Here is a 15,076-nt window from a genome sequence, read left to right on the forward strand (position 1 = left end):
TCTTAGTAGGGACTTTTCTGCAAAGGAAGAACACTGGGAGGAAAATCAGTAGTTTTATGTCACGATATCGCAGCAGCACATGTGACATGTCGCGATCAGGCTGAGCCCTGAGGCGATCTACGCTGCTGCAGGGGCTTATGTGGCATAGAGGGCAGCACGGGGTCCTGAAGGCCTCTCCTCCTCCTCCGCCCCTGGCAGTGGCCTCTCCTCCCTCCTCGGCCTCCTCTCCTCCCTCCTCGGCCTCCTCTCCTCCCTCCCCGGCCTCCTCTCCTCCCTCCTCGGCCTCCTCTCCTCCCTCCCTGGCCTCCTCTTCTCTCTGCACTGCTCGGAGGTGAAGCTCCTGCTTTGCTGGATGACTATGGCTGCCTGCAGATTCCTCCCGACCCTCAGAAGAGGCCTGAGCCTGCAGAGGAGCGCACACAGCAAGGTATGGTGGTGCAGCTGGCTGCCAATAACGCTGCGGTGTGCACGGTGCGCAGCGTCTGTGTGACATTGTATCTACATTGTATCAGTGGACGGCGTTGTGCATGCTGCCCTCTCCTATGTGACAGCTGCACTGATCGTGACCTTGTGCCCATGGTGCTGCCCCTGGCACAGTGGGTGCTGCTGATCACCAGCCCCTGGACCCCTGCAGGCCTGGCATAGGAGTGTATAGTCCTGCAGCTGGTGGGGGCTTCTCTGGGGTGCAGTGTAGGGCACTAGTCCTCCCCTCTAAGCACTTAGTGACCTGATGTTTTCTCCTGGGCGTCTCAGTGGGGCAGAGGTGGTCTTCTCCTGGTTTGGGGGGCGCAGGGCTTCTGTTCTATATGTGACCACGACCTTGACACGTTTACCTGCTCGGTGTTGGGCATCGGAATATCGCAGCGTTACCGTCCCAGCCATTGGCGGACACCGACAGAAAAGGGCCCCTGTGCAAGAACAATATACGGGCCCTCTACAGCCCAAGAGATCCTAAAAATGCAAAATTGCACCTGTTTTGGAGGTAGAAATGGGCCCCATTCCCTCTTGAGCCCCTGTGCACCAATGATATGTTTTCCCCTGGTCCCAGCATTGTGAATGCCAAGGGTGAAACGTGGCACAAATCCGCAGCAATTCTGCAATCGGATCCTCCATTTTTTTTGCTATTGCTGAATTTTGCAGCAGATATCATTTAAAAGGGTAAATGCTCACATTATTTTCTGCAGCAAATCCATACAAAAAAAAAAAAATGCACCGAAATCTGCACATGGTCCAGGTGGATTTTGGTGCTTTTTATGTGCAGATTTCACTCTGCATCTCCAGTGAAAATCCGCACACAGAGAACTGACACGCTGCGGCTGTTATAATCTGCTGCTTCTCTTATAATCTGCACCAAGGGTCAATTTACACAAGGAAAATATAAATTTTTGCAATCTCATCTGCAACAGTCACTGGTTATTTTCCCAGATTTGCTCCTCCGCATGTTCTTCATTCCTGTCCCACTTTTCCCCTATTGAAGTCAGTGATGTATAAGGAAGGATTGTTTTCGGGGTGAATGGCTCCTCGCTAACTTCGACCTCCACAGGAAGGATGTGCACCTTAGTATTAGGGAATCCTACACGCTCTGTGCATAGAGCAGAAATGCAAACGTCGCTACCCCCTCCGCAGGGGGTACACATGCTGCCCACTGTCTATTCTCCAGGGTCACATGATTGAGCGTTCAGACCGACATTGTTTTCACTTGAGGGCGTTTTATACAAGGTCACTGACAACCATGTGACGGCAATGCAACCTGTGATACAAGTATCCTCGTCGTTGGCCATATATATAGACCACTTACATAGGACAAACAACATTTTCGGTCATCCTGTCACCCGCATGTGGCAGCCACTCTGGGGGTCTGCACCCGTGCATGCAAACATTTTTGCAAAACCTTTACTTGGCAACAACCAGTTGCTCTCCCCTCTTGGGGTGTGACTACCATATAAGCTAATATATGGCTGTGTTGGGGTCAAAAACTGCAACAGCTTATGGTTTTACAATGGATTTTTTTATGACACCTTTAGACACGTGATAAAAATCTGGAAAGAATGCTGATTTTTGCTGATAAGCTGCATTTTTTGCACTAAAGCCTTCCACTTGCAGCCTGACCTCCCCAAAAGTCTACATAGGGGCAGGGGCTGCAGAAGCAGCTAAGGATTCATGCATCGGCCAGTCACTACAAAGCTGTGGGATCTCTTATCGCTGCTGCTCTAGCAGAGCCCTGGACGTATGGGGCACGGCTGTAACTTTTGCATGTAAAATTTTTCATATGCCATGATTAAAAAAAAAAAAAATCATCCAATAATAAATGTTGTGTCCTGGCGTCGGCTGTATTGGGTGTATAATGTTCTCTGCGTTTCATCCGTCCACTCATTGACTTCCGTGATTCCAGGTCTGCGCCTGTTACTTCTCTACATCCGGTTCATACAGCGCCAAGTTCTACAATGATCCGGTTGAAGCGGTGAAGGACATACCGGACGGCTCCACGCTGCTCGTTGGGGGTAAATTTAATTCTATTATTAATTTTGTGAAGTCTCTTATGAAATCTCTTAAAGTGACCGTCAGATCTCGCATGTGAGAGCAGCACAGGATAGAAAAGGGGGCGCCGAGTTCGCGGATATGTAGTTTTATAATGATAAGAATTAGTGTTTTTATGTAAAAAGGCTTTAACTGCTGCCAGGACTCAGAGAAAGAGACTGTGAGTTCTTCTCTCTTTCGTCCACTTATATAGAGAGCCTGTGAGTCCTGCTCCCCCCTCGCTTATAGGCAGAGCCTGTGAGTCCTGCTCCTACCTCGCTTATAGGCCGAGCCTGTGAGTCCTGCTCCCCCCTCGCTTATAGGCAGAGCCTGTGAGCCCTGCTCCCCCTCGCTTATAGGCAGAGCCTGTGAGTCCTGCTTCTCCCTGACTTATAGGCAGAGCCTGTGAGTCCCGCTAACCCCTCGCTTATAGGCTGAGCCTATGAGTCCTGCTCCTCCCTCGCTCATGGGCAGAGCCTGTGATACCTGCTCCTCTTCGCTCCTAGGCAGAGCCTGTGAGTCCTGCTATCCCCTCGCTTATCGGCAGAGCCTGTGAGTCCTGCTCCTACCTCGCTTATAGGCCGAGCCTGTGAGTCCTGCTCCCCCCTCGCTTATAGGCAGAGCCTGTGAGTCCTGCTTCTCCCTGACTTATAGGCAGAGCCTGTGAGTCCCGCTAACCCCTCGCTTATAGGCTGAGCCTATGAGTCCTGCTCCTCCCTCGCTCATGGGCAGAGCCTGTGATACCTGCTCCTCTTCGCTCCTAGGCAGAGCCTGTGAGTCCTGCTATCCCCTCGCTTATCGGCAGAGCCTGTGAGTCCTGCTCCCCCCATTGCTTATAGGCAGAGCCTGAGAGTCCTTCTCCCCCCTCGCTCATAGGCAGAGCCTGTGATACGTGCTCTCTCCTCGCTAATAGGCAGAGCCTGTAATACCTGCTCCCCCCCGCTTATAGGCATAGCCTGTGAGTCCTCCTCCCCCCTCGCTTATAGGCAGGGCCTGTGAGTCTTGCTCTCCCCTCGCTTATAGGCAGAGCCTGTGAGTCCTGCTCCCCCCATCGTTTATAGGCAGAGCCTGTGAGTCCTGCTCCCCCCATCGTTTATAGGCAGAGCCTGTGAGTCCTGCTCCCCCCATCGTTTATAGGCAGAGCCTGTGAGTCCTGCTCCCCCCATCGCTTATAGGTGGAGCCTGTGAGTCCTGCTCCCCCCTCGCTTATAGACAGAGCCTGTAATACCTGCTCCCCCCTTGCTTATAGGCATAGACTGTGAGTCCTGCTCCCCCCTCGCTTATAGGCTGAGCCTTTGAGTCTTGCTCCCCCCATCGCTTATAGGCAGAGCCTGTGAGTCCTGCTCCCCCCATCGCTTATAGGCAGAGCCTGTGAGTCCTGCTCCCCCCATCGCTTATAGGCAGAGCCTGTGAGTCCTGCTCCCCCCTCGCTTATAGACAGAGCCTGTAATACCTGCTCCCCCCTTGCTTATAGGCATAGACTGTGAGTCCTGCTCCCCCCTCGCTTTTAGGCTGAGCCTTTGAGTCCTGCTCCCCCCTCGCTTATAGGCTGAGCCTTTGAGTCTTGCTCCCCCCATCGCTTATAGGCAGAGCCTGTGAGTCCTGCTCCCCCCATCGCTTATAGGTGGAGCCTGTGAGTACTGCTCCCCCCATCGCTTGTAGGCAGAGCCTGTGATACCTACTCCCCCCTCGCTTATAGGCATAGCCTGTGAGTCCTGCTCCCCCTCGCTTATAGGCAGAGCCTGTGAGTCCTGCTTCAGAAAATTGTCAATCCTATCAAAACCCCCACAAACCCCTGATTATGAAGTGCCCACCATGGGTAGTAACTCAAGTCTCTGCTGGAACGGGGTCCCATCTGGCTCAGTAATGGGTACCTTGGACCTAGGGTGGATATAAGATTATGGGCTGAACTTGGGGATATGTGGTTCACAAGGAGAAATCATATTTGCATATTTTTATTAAAAAAAAAAAACACTATTTTGCACCTACAGTATTTTTGTGTCACCGTGGTAACAGACTACAAAACTCCAGTGTAGTCGGATCGCACAGTTCTACTCCATTCTTTCCCTCCCTTACCACTTCCTTATATTCATTTAGTAGATTAGGAGAAGTAGAGTCACATAGGAGGGAGGATGACTGCATCATCAGACTACACTGCAGCGCTTTGTAGTCTGTTACACAATGGGGGCTGATTTATGAAACTGCCTAAAAGTTTAAAAAAAACTTGTCTTGCCCATAGTAACGCGAGTGCAGCTTTAATTTTTGATAAGCAGGATATAAAATGAAAGGTGCACGGTGATTGGTTGCCATGGGCAACAGAGAAAAAACGTGCGCCCCCTTTAAGCGATCGTATGTCAATGACTCTGATAATGTTTGAGGATTTCCATCTGATCGTTCTTTATCCTCCCCAGGTTTCGGCTTGTGTGGAATCCCAGAGAAACTTATTGACGGCCTCCTTAAAACAGGCGTGAAGCGAATAACAGCCGTGAGCAACAATGCGGGGTAAGCGCCCGTCCTCCATCATGCGCCCCCCACCATGTGTATATAATAAGTCTGGGGGCCAGTGTTTTCTGTCAAAGCCCTAAAATACAATACAAAAGTGTTATCAAGATATTCACCAAAAATAGAAACACAAAAGCAAATATTAATTTATGACCAATTCTGACCCTTCGGAAGGATTTACAGCAGGTTTCAGCTCTTTAGGACCTACCGTCCTCGACATATTTGCAAGAAAAAGAATTGGTCCTGTGGTTTGGCCATAGAGATTCATTTTTTCATCATTTTTTTTCCAAAGAGCCTGATTTACCTATGGGCCAAATATGGTGCTGATTGGTGCAGTCGTCTTGCCGTTAATTAATATTTGCTTTTTTTTATTCCTTTTTTTTTGTAAATATGTAGTGATCGGTAGATAAATCATTCAGTTTGAAAACCTTAAGGGTATGTGCACACGTTAAGCATTTGCAGCCGAAATTTCTGCACCATTTCTGCATCCTCTTTGCAGCAAAAAATGCATAAAATCGGTGCGTTTTCTGTGTTTTTAAATGCATTTTTGTTGCAGATTCTTCCCCGCTCATTAATAAGGGTGAAATCTGCAGCAAAAACGCTGAAAGAATTGACGCTTCAAGGAAAAAAATAAGCAACGTGTGCATGAGGCTTCAGGAATCTCATTCACTTTGGTGAAATCAGGAAACCCTTCAGGTTTTATGACAAATCTGTACGGGAAAAAAAAAGCGACAAACCTGCAATTTGTGCACAGACTTTAAAGGGTATGGTATTTTCTTCAGACATTTTTGCATCAAGAAAAGCAGGAAAAATGATGCATAAAAGACATGCGTTTTTGTGTGCTTTTTTTATGCATTTTTGGATGCTTATTTTTCTCAGTCAATTAGAATGCAAAAACGTTGAAAGAATTGACATGCTCCAGATCTGAAACTGCTACAAATATACAAGGAAAAAATAAGCAACGTGTGCACAAGATTTCAGAAACCTCATTTACTTTGCTTGGAGAGTAAAATGCTGCGCAGCAAAAATGCGACGTGTGCACATACCCTTAGGCTGGATTTCAGCATTCTAGGACCTATGTGCTAAATTTGGGGCAGATTGGTCAGTAAATTTAGTACATAGGTCTAAGAGAGCTGAAACCTGGTGTAAAACTTTCCAAAGCGCCTAATTTACTGACCGATCTCTACACATTTTAATAAACAATGGGTTAAAAAAGAAAATAATAACTTAAAATTTCTTCAGGATGTCAATTAGGAGACGTAAAATGTGTGCGCATACCAATAAAATAAACCTATGGGAAACCGAGTGATTCTACTAGTACAATATAAACACGATCGGGCCTTTATCTACACTGTCTGAAAGAGAAACCATCTTTGTTGCCCATAGCATCCAATCAGAGCGCGGCTTACATTTGTAAAACAGCTCTGTTAAAATGAAAGCTGCTCTGTGATTGGTCGCTATGGGCAACAAAGTGCAAGGAGAGGACACATAGGGGAAATATATGTGAAACACAGGCAAAATCCAAAGCTGGAGGATTAGAAAGCATTATGGGCGAGAGCAGGAAGCAGGGGCTTGTGGGAAATGTAGTCTTCAGTGGTCACATGAGCAGCACTGAAGGACCACCCATTTCATGCCAAAACAGAGAGACGCAGTTATGGAGGAGTTGTAGCCAGACAATGAAATTAGCCAATGACTATCCAAAGTCACGGATGGTGTTATAAGAGATTTGACAAAGTAATAGATTCTGGGAGATCCCCTTTAAAATGAATAAACAGAAGTCGGGGTGATCTACAGTTTGGTATCAACAGTATCACCATGGTAACAGACTACAACCAAGCCTTATGTAGTCTGATCCCTCGACTCTACTCCATTTTTTACTACATCAGATTTTTTGGAGTTTCTTAGATCATAAACAGAAGTCGGGGTCGATCCTTAAACTTTCTCTTACTGGTTTCCTAAGAGTCGCCGTTGTTTACTGTTATATGATCGACGCAGGAATGTCAGGCAGCGAGCCCAGAACGGGCAGTAATGCTGGCGCTTATGGATTATGTAACCCCTGGATGACAGAATCGCAATATCGTGCATGGATTATTATACACCCGCCGGTAACTATTGCATTGCCGTGCCATGACGGGCCGTGCCGTAGACCCTCCTGGCTCTGCTTCATCTGCACAGATGTCTATACACTGGATTTTACAACAATGATCTAATGAAGCGCGCTAGTGGCACAAAGTAGCTGAACCATGACTTGTCCTCGTTAATGATCTACCAGGTTCTGTATATTAAGACCTAATGAGGTGACAGGGTGGATGCTGCAAGATAAGGGACAAGGGGGTAAATCGGAGCACGGACCGAGGAGAAGTGACTGGGCTGTAGGGACGGCTCGGGCTCAGAAGTTCAAGGTTTCCCTCTATACTAATGATTCTAAATGCTTACACCCCTATAGGACCTGTCCTCAATCCGTCTTTGATTTGGGGTATTTACATTTAAGGGTCTTCTACACCAGACCCAATAATGTAGTACAGACCCCAGATTAGAATCTGCAGATATTTGACCCCCTGGGGGATGCTGTAGACCATGTCCTGACCCTGGGGCCCGCCCAACTTTTGGTTGGCCCACAGATTTCGTATCTCCAGCCAGTATAGTCTGTATTCACATTCCACGATCCTCCAGACGACAGATAAAATAATGAAAGTACAGGTATCCAGGAGCAACAGTCCTTTAAGAAAGTTTATCAAATCCAGATGATAGATCCCACAACTGTAGCATGTTTATCCAGCCCAGTCGGCAGCCGATCTCTACTCCATCGATCCATCCGTGGTCCAGGTCCTCAGACTAGATCCTATCCCTTCGACATCATTGCACCAACTCACTTACTAAACATGTGTCTTATTGTCCTGCCTCCCTGGAGTCAGCCCCCTCCCCCCCATACCTAAATGTGCATTAGTGGAGGTATTTGCCCTCAGGCCGAACCCATCACCCGAGACTGCATGTGAGATCCCCTGTGTTGACAGCTCCTCTAGGTCTTAGTAGACCATCCACACAATGGGCCTAGTAGCTGATTAGAACTATGGCTGGAGGCTCCTGAGATACTAATAAGATTACTGCATGCTGGAGAGTTTACAAGTGAAATTAGTGCACGTAAACTGACGAGAAAGCAGAGCATAATCATATGCTAAATAGTTGTAAGTCAAAAGTATGTATGAGATAACCGAGATGATGGTCGTCTCGTGTTCAGCCGTAGTGGATGGTGAGCTATGACGCCTGAAAGGCAAAAGTTCGAAACATTGTTACCCTTTTGCTCGTCAATGTGTAATAATGCTATTATACATAATCTATTTCTGGCTGCAGAATGAGTTAACTGAGGGTCACACAGTGAGCTCACTATGACAGACTTCTATGTTGCACATATTGGCAGCTCACATCGCGCAGATTTGCTTAGAATTTGGAGTTTTCGCAGTGACATTCCTATAGTCCATCCCTGTATATTGCACGACGCTCGTATCTATGGATGATATTTCCCATGTGTAAACCCCACATGTCGCTCTTGGCTGCCGTCCAACAGCTGCAGACTGTCACTGATTATCTGATCACTCCCTGTCCTGTCATTCATGGCGTATTTGGATGATAGGGGTTATCTTATCTGGTATTTTGTATTTGCTTTCTCAGCTGATGACCCCCATGGCTTCTTCTGCCAGGTCAGGGTCACTTATTTGTGGTCACCTGGTAGTGTAATATGGCTGCTGATCACCCGATGAACGAGCAAAACACTCGACCATCAGGTCAAATTATTTTTGAGTAAATGTAAAAATCACCATTCTTGGCAGCACATCGTACTGTGTAAATGGGAAATGTGCTGCGGGAAACAATGACAGTCTCTGTGCACCGAACGATTTATTACTGATTATCGGCTTATATGAAGCGCAATCTGCCTGTGTAAACAGGCTATTAATCCCTTCCCAACAGCCGCTGCACAGCCAGGTTTTACCTCTGCCCGTCTGCTGCTGTTAACCACTTAAATGCTGCTGTCAATCTCTGCAGGAACAAGAGGGAGCACACTTTTCCACGCATCCATTGGCCCCCTCACGCCAGGATTGCTGAGGCACAATGCTGCCTCCACCATGCCTCACTGTGGGGATGGTGATCTTTTGGTGATGTGCACCCTTGATCTCATCGGACATAACATGTTCCCCACAGGCTTTTGGCTGACTTAATGGATGTTTTGCAAAACGTAGCCGCGCCTGGATTTTTTTTGGTATCAAAATGTTTCCGTCTTGCCACACAACCCCACAGGCCAGACATGTGAAGAATACAGGAGTTTGTTGTCACATGCAGGATACAACCAGTACTGACCAGAAATTCCCTGCAGCTTCTTTAATGTTGCTGTAGACCTCTTGGCAGCCTCCAAGACCAATTTTTTCTTGTCTTTTCATTTATTTTTGAGGGACGTTCAGTTCTAGGTAATGTCAGTGTTGTGCCAAATTTAAGCCACTTCTTGATGATGTATCCAGAGTGTCCATGGTATTTAATGCCTTGGAATTTTCTTGGGACCTTTCTCCTGACTGATAACTTTACACAGTGAGATCCCTTTCCTTTGTTGTCAGCTGTTTACGGTCCATGGTTTATGCTGTAAAATGCAGCTAAGAAAATGTTAGGAAAATCCTCGTAGAACAGCAAAACTTTCTACGGGGTTAAACAGAATCCTATAAATGATGGTGGCAATGCACTGACTACTATGTGCCTTAGGGCTCACTAGGTGATGTGGATCCTCAAAGCCCTAGGTCCGGATGGGCACATGGGCCATGGACATCAGTGCAGCAGGCATTTGAGGCACATATGAAACACAGAGGTACTGGAAGTCACAGGCAGACAGGAGACATCCTGAAGACCGAATGCAGGTAACAGATCCTGGAAGACTGAGAACAAGTAGCAGAGGTACTGGAAGCCGCAGGCAGACAGGAGACATCCTGAAGACCGAATGCAGGTAACAGATCCTGGAAGACTGAGAACAAGTAGCAGAGGTACTGGAAGCCGCAGGCAGACAGGAGACATCCTGAAGACCGAATGCAGATAACAGGTCCTGGAAGACCGGGAACAAGTAGCAGAGGTACTGGAAGCCGCAGGCAGACAGGAGACATCCTGAAGACCGAATGCAGATAACAGGTCCTGGAAGACCGGGAACAAGTAGCAGAGGTACTGGAAGCCGCAGGCAGACCGGAGACATCCTGAAGACTGAATGCAGATAACAGGTCCTGGAAGACCGGGAACAAGTAGCAAAGGTTCTGGAAGCTGCAGGCAGACAGGAAACATCCTGGAGACCAAAGAGAGGGAGCAAAGGTCCTGGAAAACTGGGAACAAGAATCAGAGGTACTGGAAGCCACAGAAAGCCTGGAGATGTCTTGGAGATCGCAGACAGGTAGCAGAGGTTCTGGAAGACTGAAACAAGTAACAGAGGTACTGAAAGCTGCAGTTAAACAGAAGACAACCTGGAGACCGCAGAGAGGTAGCAGAAGTCTTGGAAGACCAGGAACAAGCAGCACAAGTACTGGAAGCCACAACCAGACAGGAGACCGCAGACAGGGAGCTGTGCACAAACAAACTAAAACTCTTAATACTAAGACACAGTTGTGAGTCTTGGTAGGCCTTATATAGGCTTAGGAAGCTCAACACATGAAGGCTCACTGTGCTACTTGCAAAGCCCAACTTGAAGCACAATAACGTTTAACGGACCTGAATGAAGGGGCAGGTGTGTAACACTATGTAACATGAGAGTAAATGTGATCAGCTAATGATGAACACAACCACATCCCCAATTATAATGCAGCCACATTATTTTAGTTTTATTTTTTACTTTCTTCCTCAAAATTATTTCAAGTTATTTTTCAGTGGATTTGTACAAATTATGGGTGACATTAAAAGTGGGGAAAGTTCTGAAATTATTTTCCTAGCATTTTAACAGGGATGTGTAGACTTTTTATATCCACTGTACTTGCACTTAGTTGGATGATTTGTGTGTGCGCCCACCAGCCACAACAGATAGTGTAGGTTCCCATCTACGGCGTACACCTTGGCATGGCAGATGGGCCCACACAAATTTCTGCACATTTGTTTGGAAGTAAGAATGCAAGATTGCTGCTTGGAGGGGGTTGAGCGAAGGTGCCGGATGCACTTGTACCCTGCGGCTCTATCTATGGGAGCGATGATGATGTTTATCATAGAGCGGAAGGGCACATGCGTGAATGGTCCCTCTATTAAACCTCGTGGTGGGTACTGATCAGGAGGCTAGGGCGGTGTGGCAGTTTTGCAAAAGTTTGCAATGTGTAACAATTCGCTTGTTCTTGTTTTCGCAGAGTGGATGACTTCGGCCTGGGTTTACTCCTGAAAACCAAGCAGATCAAGCGCATGGTGTCCTCCTACGTGGGGGAGAACGCGGAGTTTGAGAGGCAGTATCTCCAAGGAGAGCTGGAAGTGGAGCTCGTCCCGCAGGTGACCCGTCCTTAGCATTTCGCTCTGGTTCTTCTGGGTGGAGCATGTGGGTCCGGACCAATATTTGGTGGAGTGTGAAACTGGGGCTACGCGGTGACTTTTGCCGTCACGCCTTTTGCGAGTCCAAAGATCTTTTTTTGCTGCTGATATACTGCAGCTTAATGGGATCCCAATGCAGCACGACAAGCAAGTGGCACAAAGTCAGATGGGGTTTTTTGTGTGTGACTTGCTTGCTGCGGTCGTAGCACCTCGTGGGTCGCAATGCATTACGCTGGCGGCATAAAAATTTTTTTGTCATGGCCAAAGTCACCATGTACCCGGCATATGTCCAAGTGCATAAATCCGACCCTACAGTCACATACACACAAGACTACCAGCACAGCACTGTAATAGCGGTATTATTTCGGTCACACTATGGCGTAACATGAAGCTCGTGGGCTTCAATGCAAAATCTCTAGCACGGCCCTCAACTATCGCAGGTCTTTAATGGTATTGGTCTAGGCTTCGGGACCTGGATGCGACCTCAACCCCTGCACCCACTATAGGTACAAAACTTATCTCACAACATAGTACCTCAGGCGGCACCTTTTATTTAAAGCGATATTACTAGGTTATGCTATCACTTAATGATTGCTGGGGGTCCAACTTCTGGGATCCCTAATGATTCTGACAATGAAGGAGCTTCAAAGCTGGACAACAACAACAATGCTCCTGGCCACCAGCCTGCAGCCAGCTGAATGAAGTTGTGATGCATCAGGTGGCTAGGGCAACCGCCGTACAGAAAAAGCACAACAGCCCCTTCATTCTTGGCACTGTTCTCGATCACAGAGATCGGACCCTCATGGATAATTAAAGCGGACCTATCTTTCGAGTTGTGGGATGGTGGCATGCAGAGCAGAGACTTACACCATTGTGCTGCAAAATTCATCCCTCGCCTCTCCCAGCAGCCCCTGCTTGTTCGAGGTCTATTACTGGCACAGGTGCTGCATTTCTCTACCTGGCCGTACACTCGATCGTCCATTACCTGACTGCAATATATATGTGAGCCCTTCTCTTCAAGGACAATGAGTGAGGAACCAAATGCAGCTCCACCTGCGCCGAGCTGCCGCGCTCTATGATCGTTCCGCCCGCTGCGCACACTGTCTGCATTTCCCGCTTTCTAACTCCACTTAATGGAAAAGGATTTTCTTGTTACAGAAAAATAAATGTTTCACAGAGAAATTGTGTTTTCTATCACCCTCCAGGGGACCCTGGCGGAGAAGGTTCGGGCCGGCGGCGCAGGGATTCCAGCGTTTTATACAGCCACGGGTTACGGCACATTAATCCAGGAAGGAGGAGCACCTATAAAATACAATAAAGATGGCAGCATAGCCATCGCCAGCGAGCCCAAGGAGGTGAGGAGGATTGATGGCTCTTACTTCATTACTGCGGTTTCCTGGGAATCATAAAATGATCGACTTCAGGAGTGTTCCCCTCTCCTGATCCCGGTGACGCTGCGGACACCCGGCCGTGCGCCGCCATCTGTGATATCTCCGGCCTGGGAACTTGTCAGAGAGTTCACCTTGAAGGGGACGAGTCATCAGAAAATCACCGGTTCTTTAAATCAGGATTTTTATGTTAAATGTATTTATAAAAATGTGTTGTTTTTTTAACATTTTTTAATTTTTTTTTCCATATGACGATCTATAGATAAAAAAAGAAGTCGTTCCCTGTCACATTCAGGCAGAGATGTGCAAGATGTTACTGTGCTTCTGCACTAGGTGGCGCTGTTGCTGCAGATAACATTTGCTTTGTGCATTTGATCAGATTTTTGAGGGACTATCTCCCCCTTCAGGGACGTGGAGACCCTTGGGTGCTTGTGTTTTGGTGTAATAATAATTTTTGCAGTTGAGTTTTTCTAAAAGTTTTGCACTTTTTGCTTTCTAAAGCTTTTGTGTTGCACTGTGCAGCTTAGAGAAAGGCAGATCAGTGTTACAAACACTTTCAAATTGAGCTTATTATTATTATTATTATATTTTTTTTATTTCTTATATTTCCTATGGAGACTTGTGTCTCCATGGTAACAGACTACAAACAAACCCTGTGTAGTCTGATTCTGCACACGTGCACATCAGATTTTTGGAATAACAGATGGTTTTCTATATCTGTTGCTTTGGAGACACATGGGTCTGCGTCGGAGCTGTAAACAGTAAACGACAGATTTTTTTCCGTTAACACTTTTTGTAAAATTTACTATATTTTTGTCGCATTTTCATGAGCCGTTTCTCTCCCAGGTGAAGGAATTTAATGGCCGCCAGTTTGTTATGGAGAACTCCATCACTGGAGACTTTGCACTGGTGAAAGCATGGAAAGCGGATCGCGCCGGGAACGTGGTATTCAGGTACAGCCATGAGCTGGACGCAGCCGTCACAGGAGGATGGACAAGGCCACGTTAAAGGGACTGTATCTGTTTTCCTTGGTGTTTTCCTTTAATACCCAGTCTATGTTATGACATCAGAATCTGACACAGGGGGCGGGGTTATCTGACTGTGCTGATGATGTCACAGGCTGCAGTAAAGCATCCTGCTGTAAAGAGTCTATGGCTGCCATGATGTCATCATGACAAAATATTTCCCTGCGGGCAGAGGAATAAAGGAGGGGAGGGATGATGGACGAACTCCATAGCCATCAGGGGTCGTAGAATCTGGATGATGCCAGAATATCTACCATTAGAAGACCAAGCGGGAGGTGGAAAGGCAGAGTGTAATGCCATATTTCTCCAGTAGTGGCCACTGCAGGGGATATGTTTAGCCAGTGGACCGTTTTCCCAGGTGATGTTTCTGATTGCGGGGGGGTTTCTAAATTTGTTGTCTCCCCAGCAATGGTGTTGGGCTTATGTCTGTGCCACAAAAGATGGCTATAGACTTAACTAGACTGCCAGATAGAGAAACCAATCCGAATTTATTTTCCCACCTGTGCGCTGCATCAGTCATTGTGTCATAAGAGATCTCAACCTCTGAAGGAACGCTGTATTGAGGCCTTCTTCAGGCCCGGAGGTGGGCGGTGATTGGCTGCTGATCATAGTGATTGGTGGGGTCTGGGTGCCAAGATCTGTGCTGATCGCTAAAATGAAGGAACGCTCTATTGAGCCCTTCTTCAGGCTGTGGGGTGAGCAATTCTCGGCTGCTGATCATAGTGATCGGTGGGGTCTACATGCCGAGATCTGTGCTGATCGCTAAAATGAAGGAACGCTGTATTGAGGCCTTCTTCAGGCTGTGGGGTGAGCAACGCTCGGCTGCTGATCATAGTGATCGGTGGGGTCTACATGCCGAGATCTGTGCTGATCACTAACATGAAGGCACGCTCTGTTGAGCCCTTCTTCAGGCTGTGGGGTGTGCAACGCTCGGCTGCTGATCATAGTGATCGGTGGGGTCTACATGCCGAGATCTGTGCTGATCACTAAAATGAAGGAACGCTGTATTGAGGCCTTCTTCAGGCCCGGAGGTGGGCGGTGATTGGCTACTGATCATAGTGATCAGTGGGGTCTGGGTGCCAAGATCTGTGCTGATCGCTAAAATGAAGTAACGTTCTA

At 47.4% G+C, this 15,076-nt stretch overlaps 1 protein-coding gene across 1 annotated transcript in view; it reads left to right on the forward strand.

The window, feature by feature from the left end:
* Positions 1 to 219: 219 nt before the first annotated feature.
* OXCT1 (3-oxoacid CoA-transferase 1) overlaps positions 220 to 15,076 on the forward strand; it is a 59,211-nt gene continuing 44,354 nt past the window's right edge. Inside the window, exons 1-6 of the mRNA XM_073682036.1 lie at positions 220 to 427; positions 2,393 to 2,501; positions 4,929 to 5,019; positions 11,370 to 11,505; positions 12,750 to 12,899; positions 13,779 to 13,885. Coding sequence (XP_073538137.1) covers positions 353 to 427; positions 2,393 to 2,501; positions 4,929 to 5,019; positions 11,370 to 11,505; positions 12,750 to 12,899; positions 13,779 to 13,885 — 668 coding nt within the window. The 5' untranslated portion in view covers positions 220 to 352. The remainder of the gene's footprint in view (positions 428 to 2,392; positions 2,502 to 4,928; positions 5,020 to 11,369; positions 11,506 to 12,749; positions 12,900 to 13,778; positions 13,886 to 15,076) is intronic.

The sequence above is a fragment of the Phyllobates terribilis genome, unplaced genomic scaffold (assembly GCF_046119375.1).
Source record: "Phyllobates terribilis strain yellow unplaced genomic scaffold, ASM4611937v1 Scaffold_1__5_contigs__length_1240528914, whole genome shotgun sequence".
NCBI lineage: Eukaryota > Metazoa > Chordata > Amphibia > Anura > Dendrobatidae > Phyllobates > Phyllobates terribilis.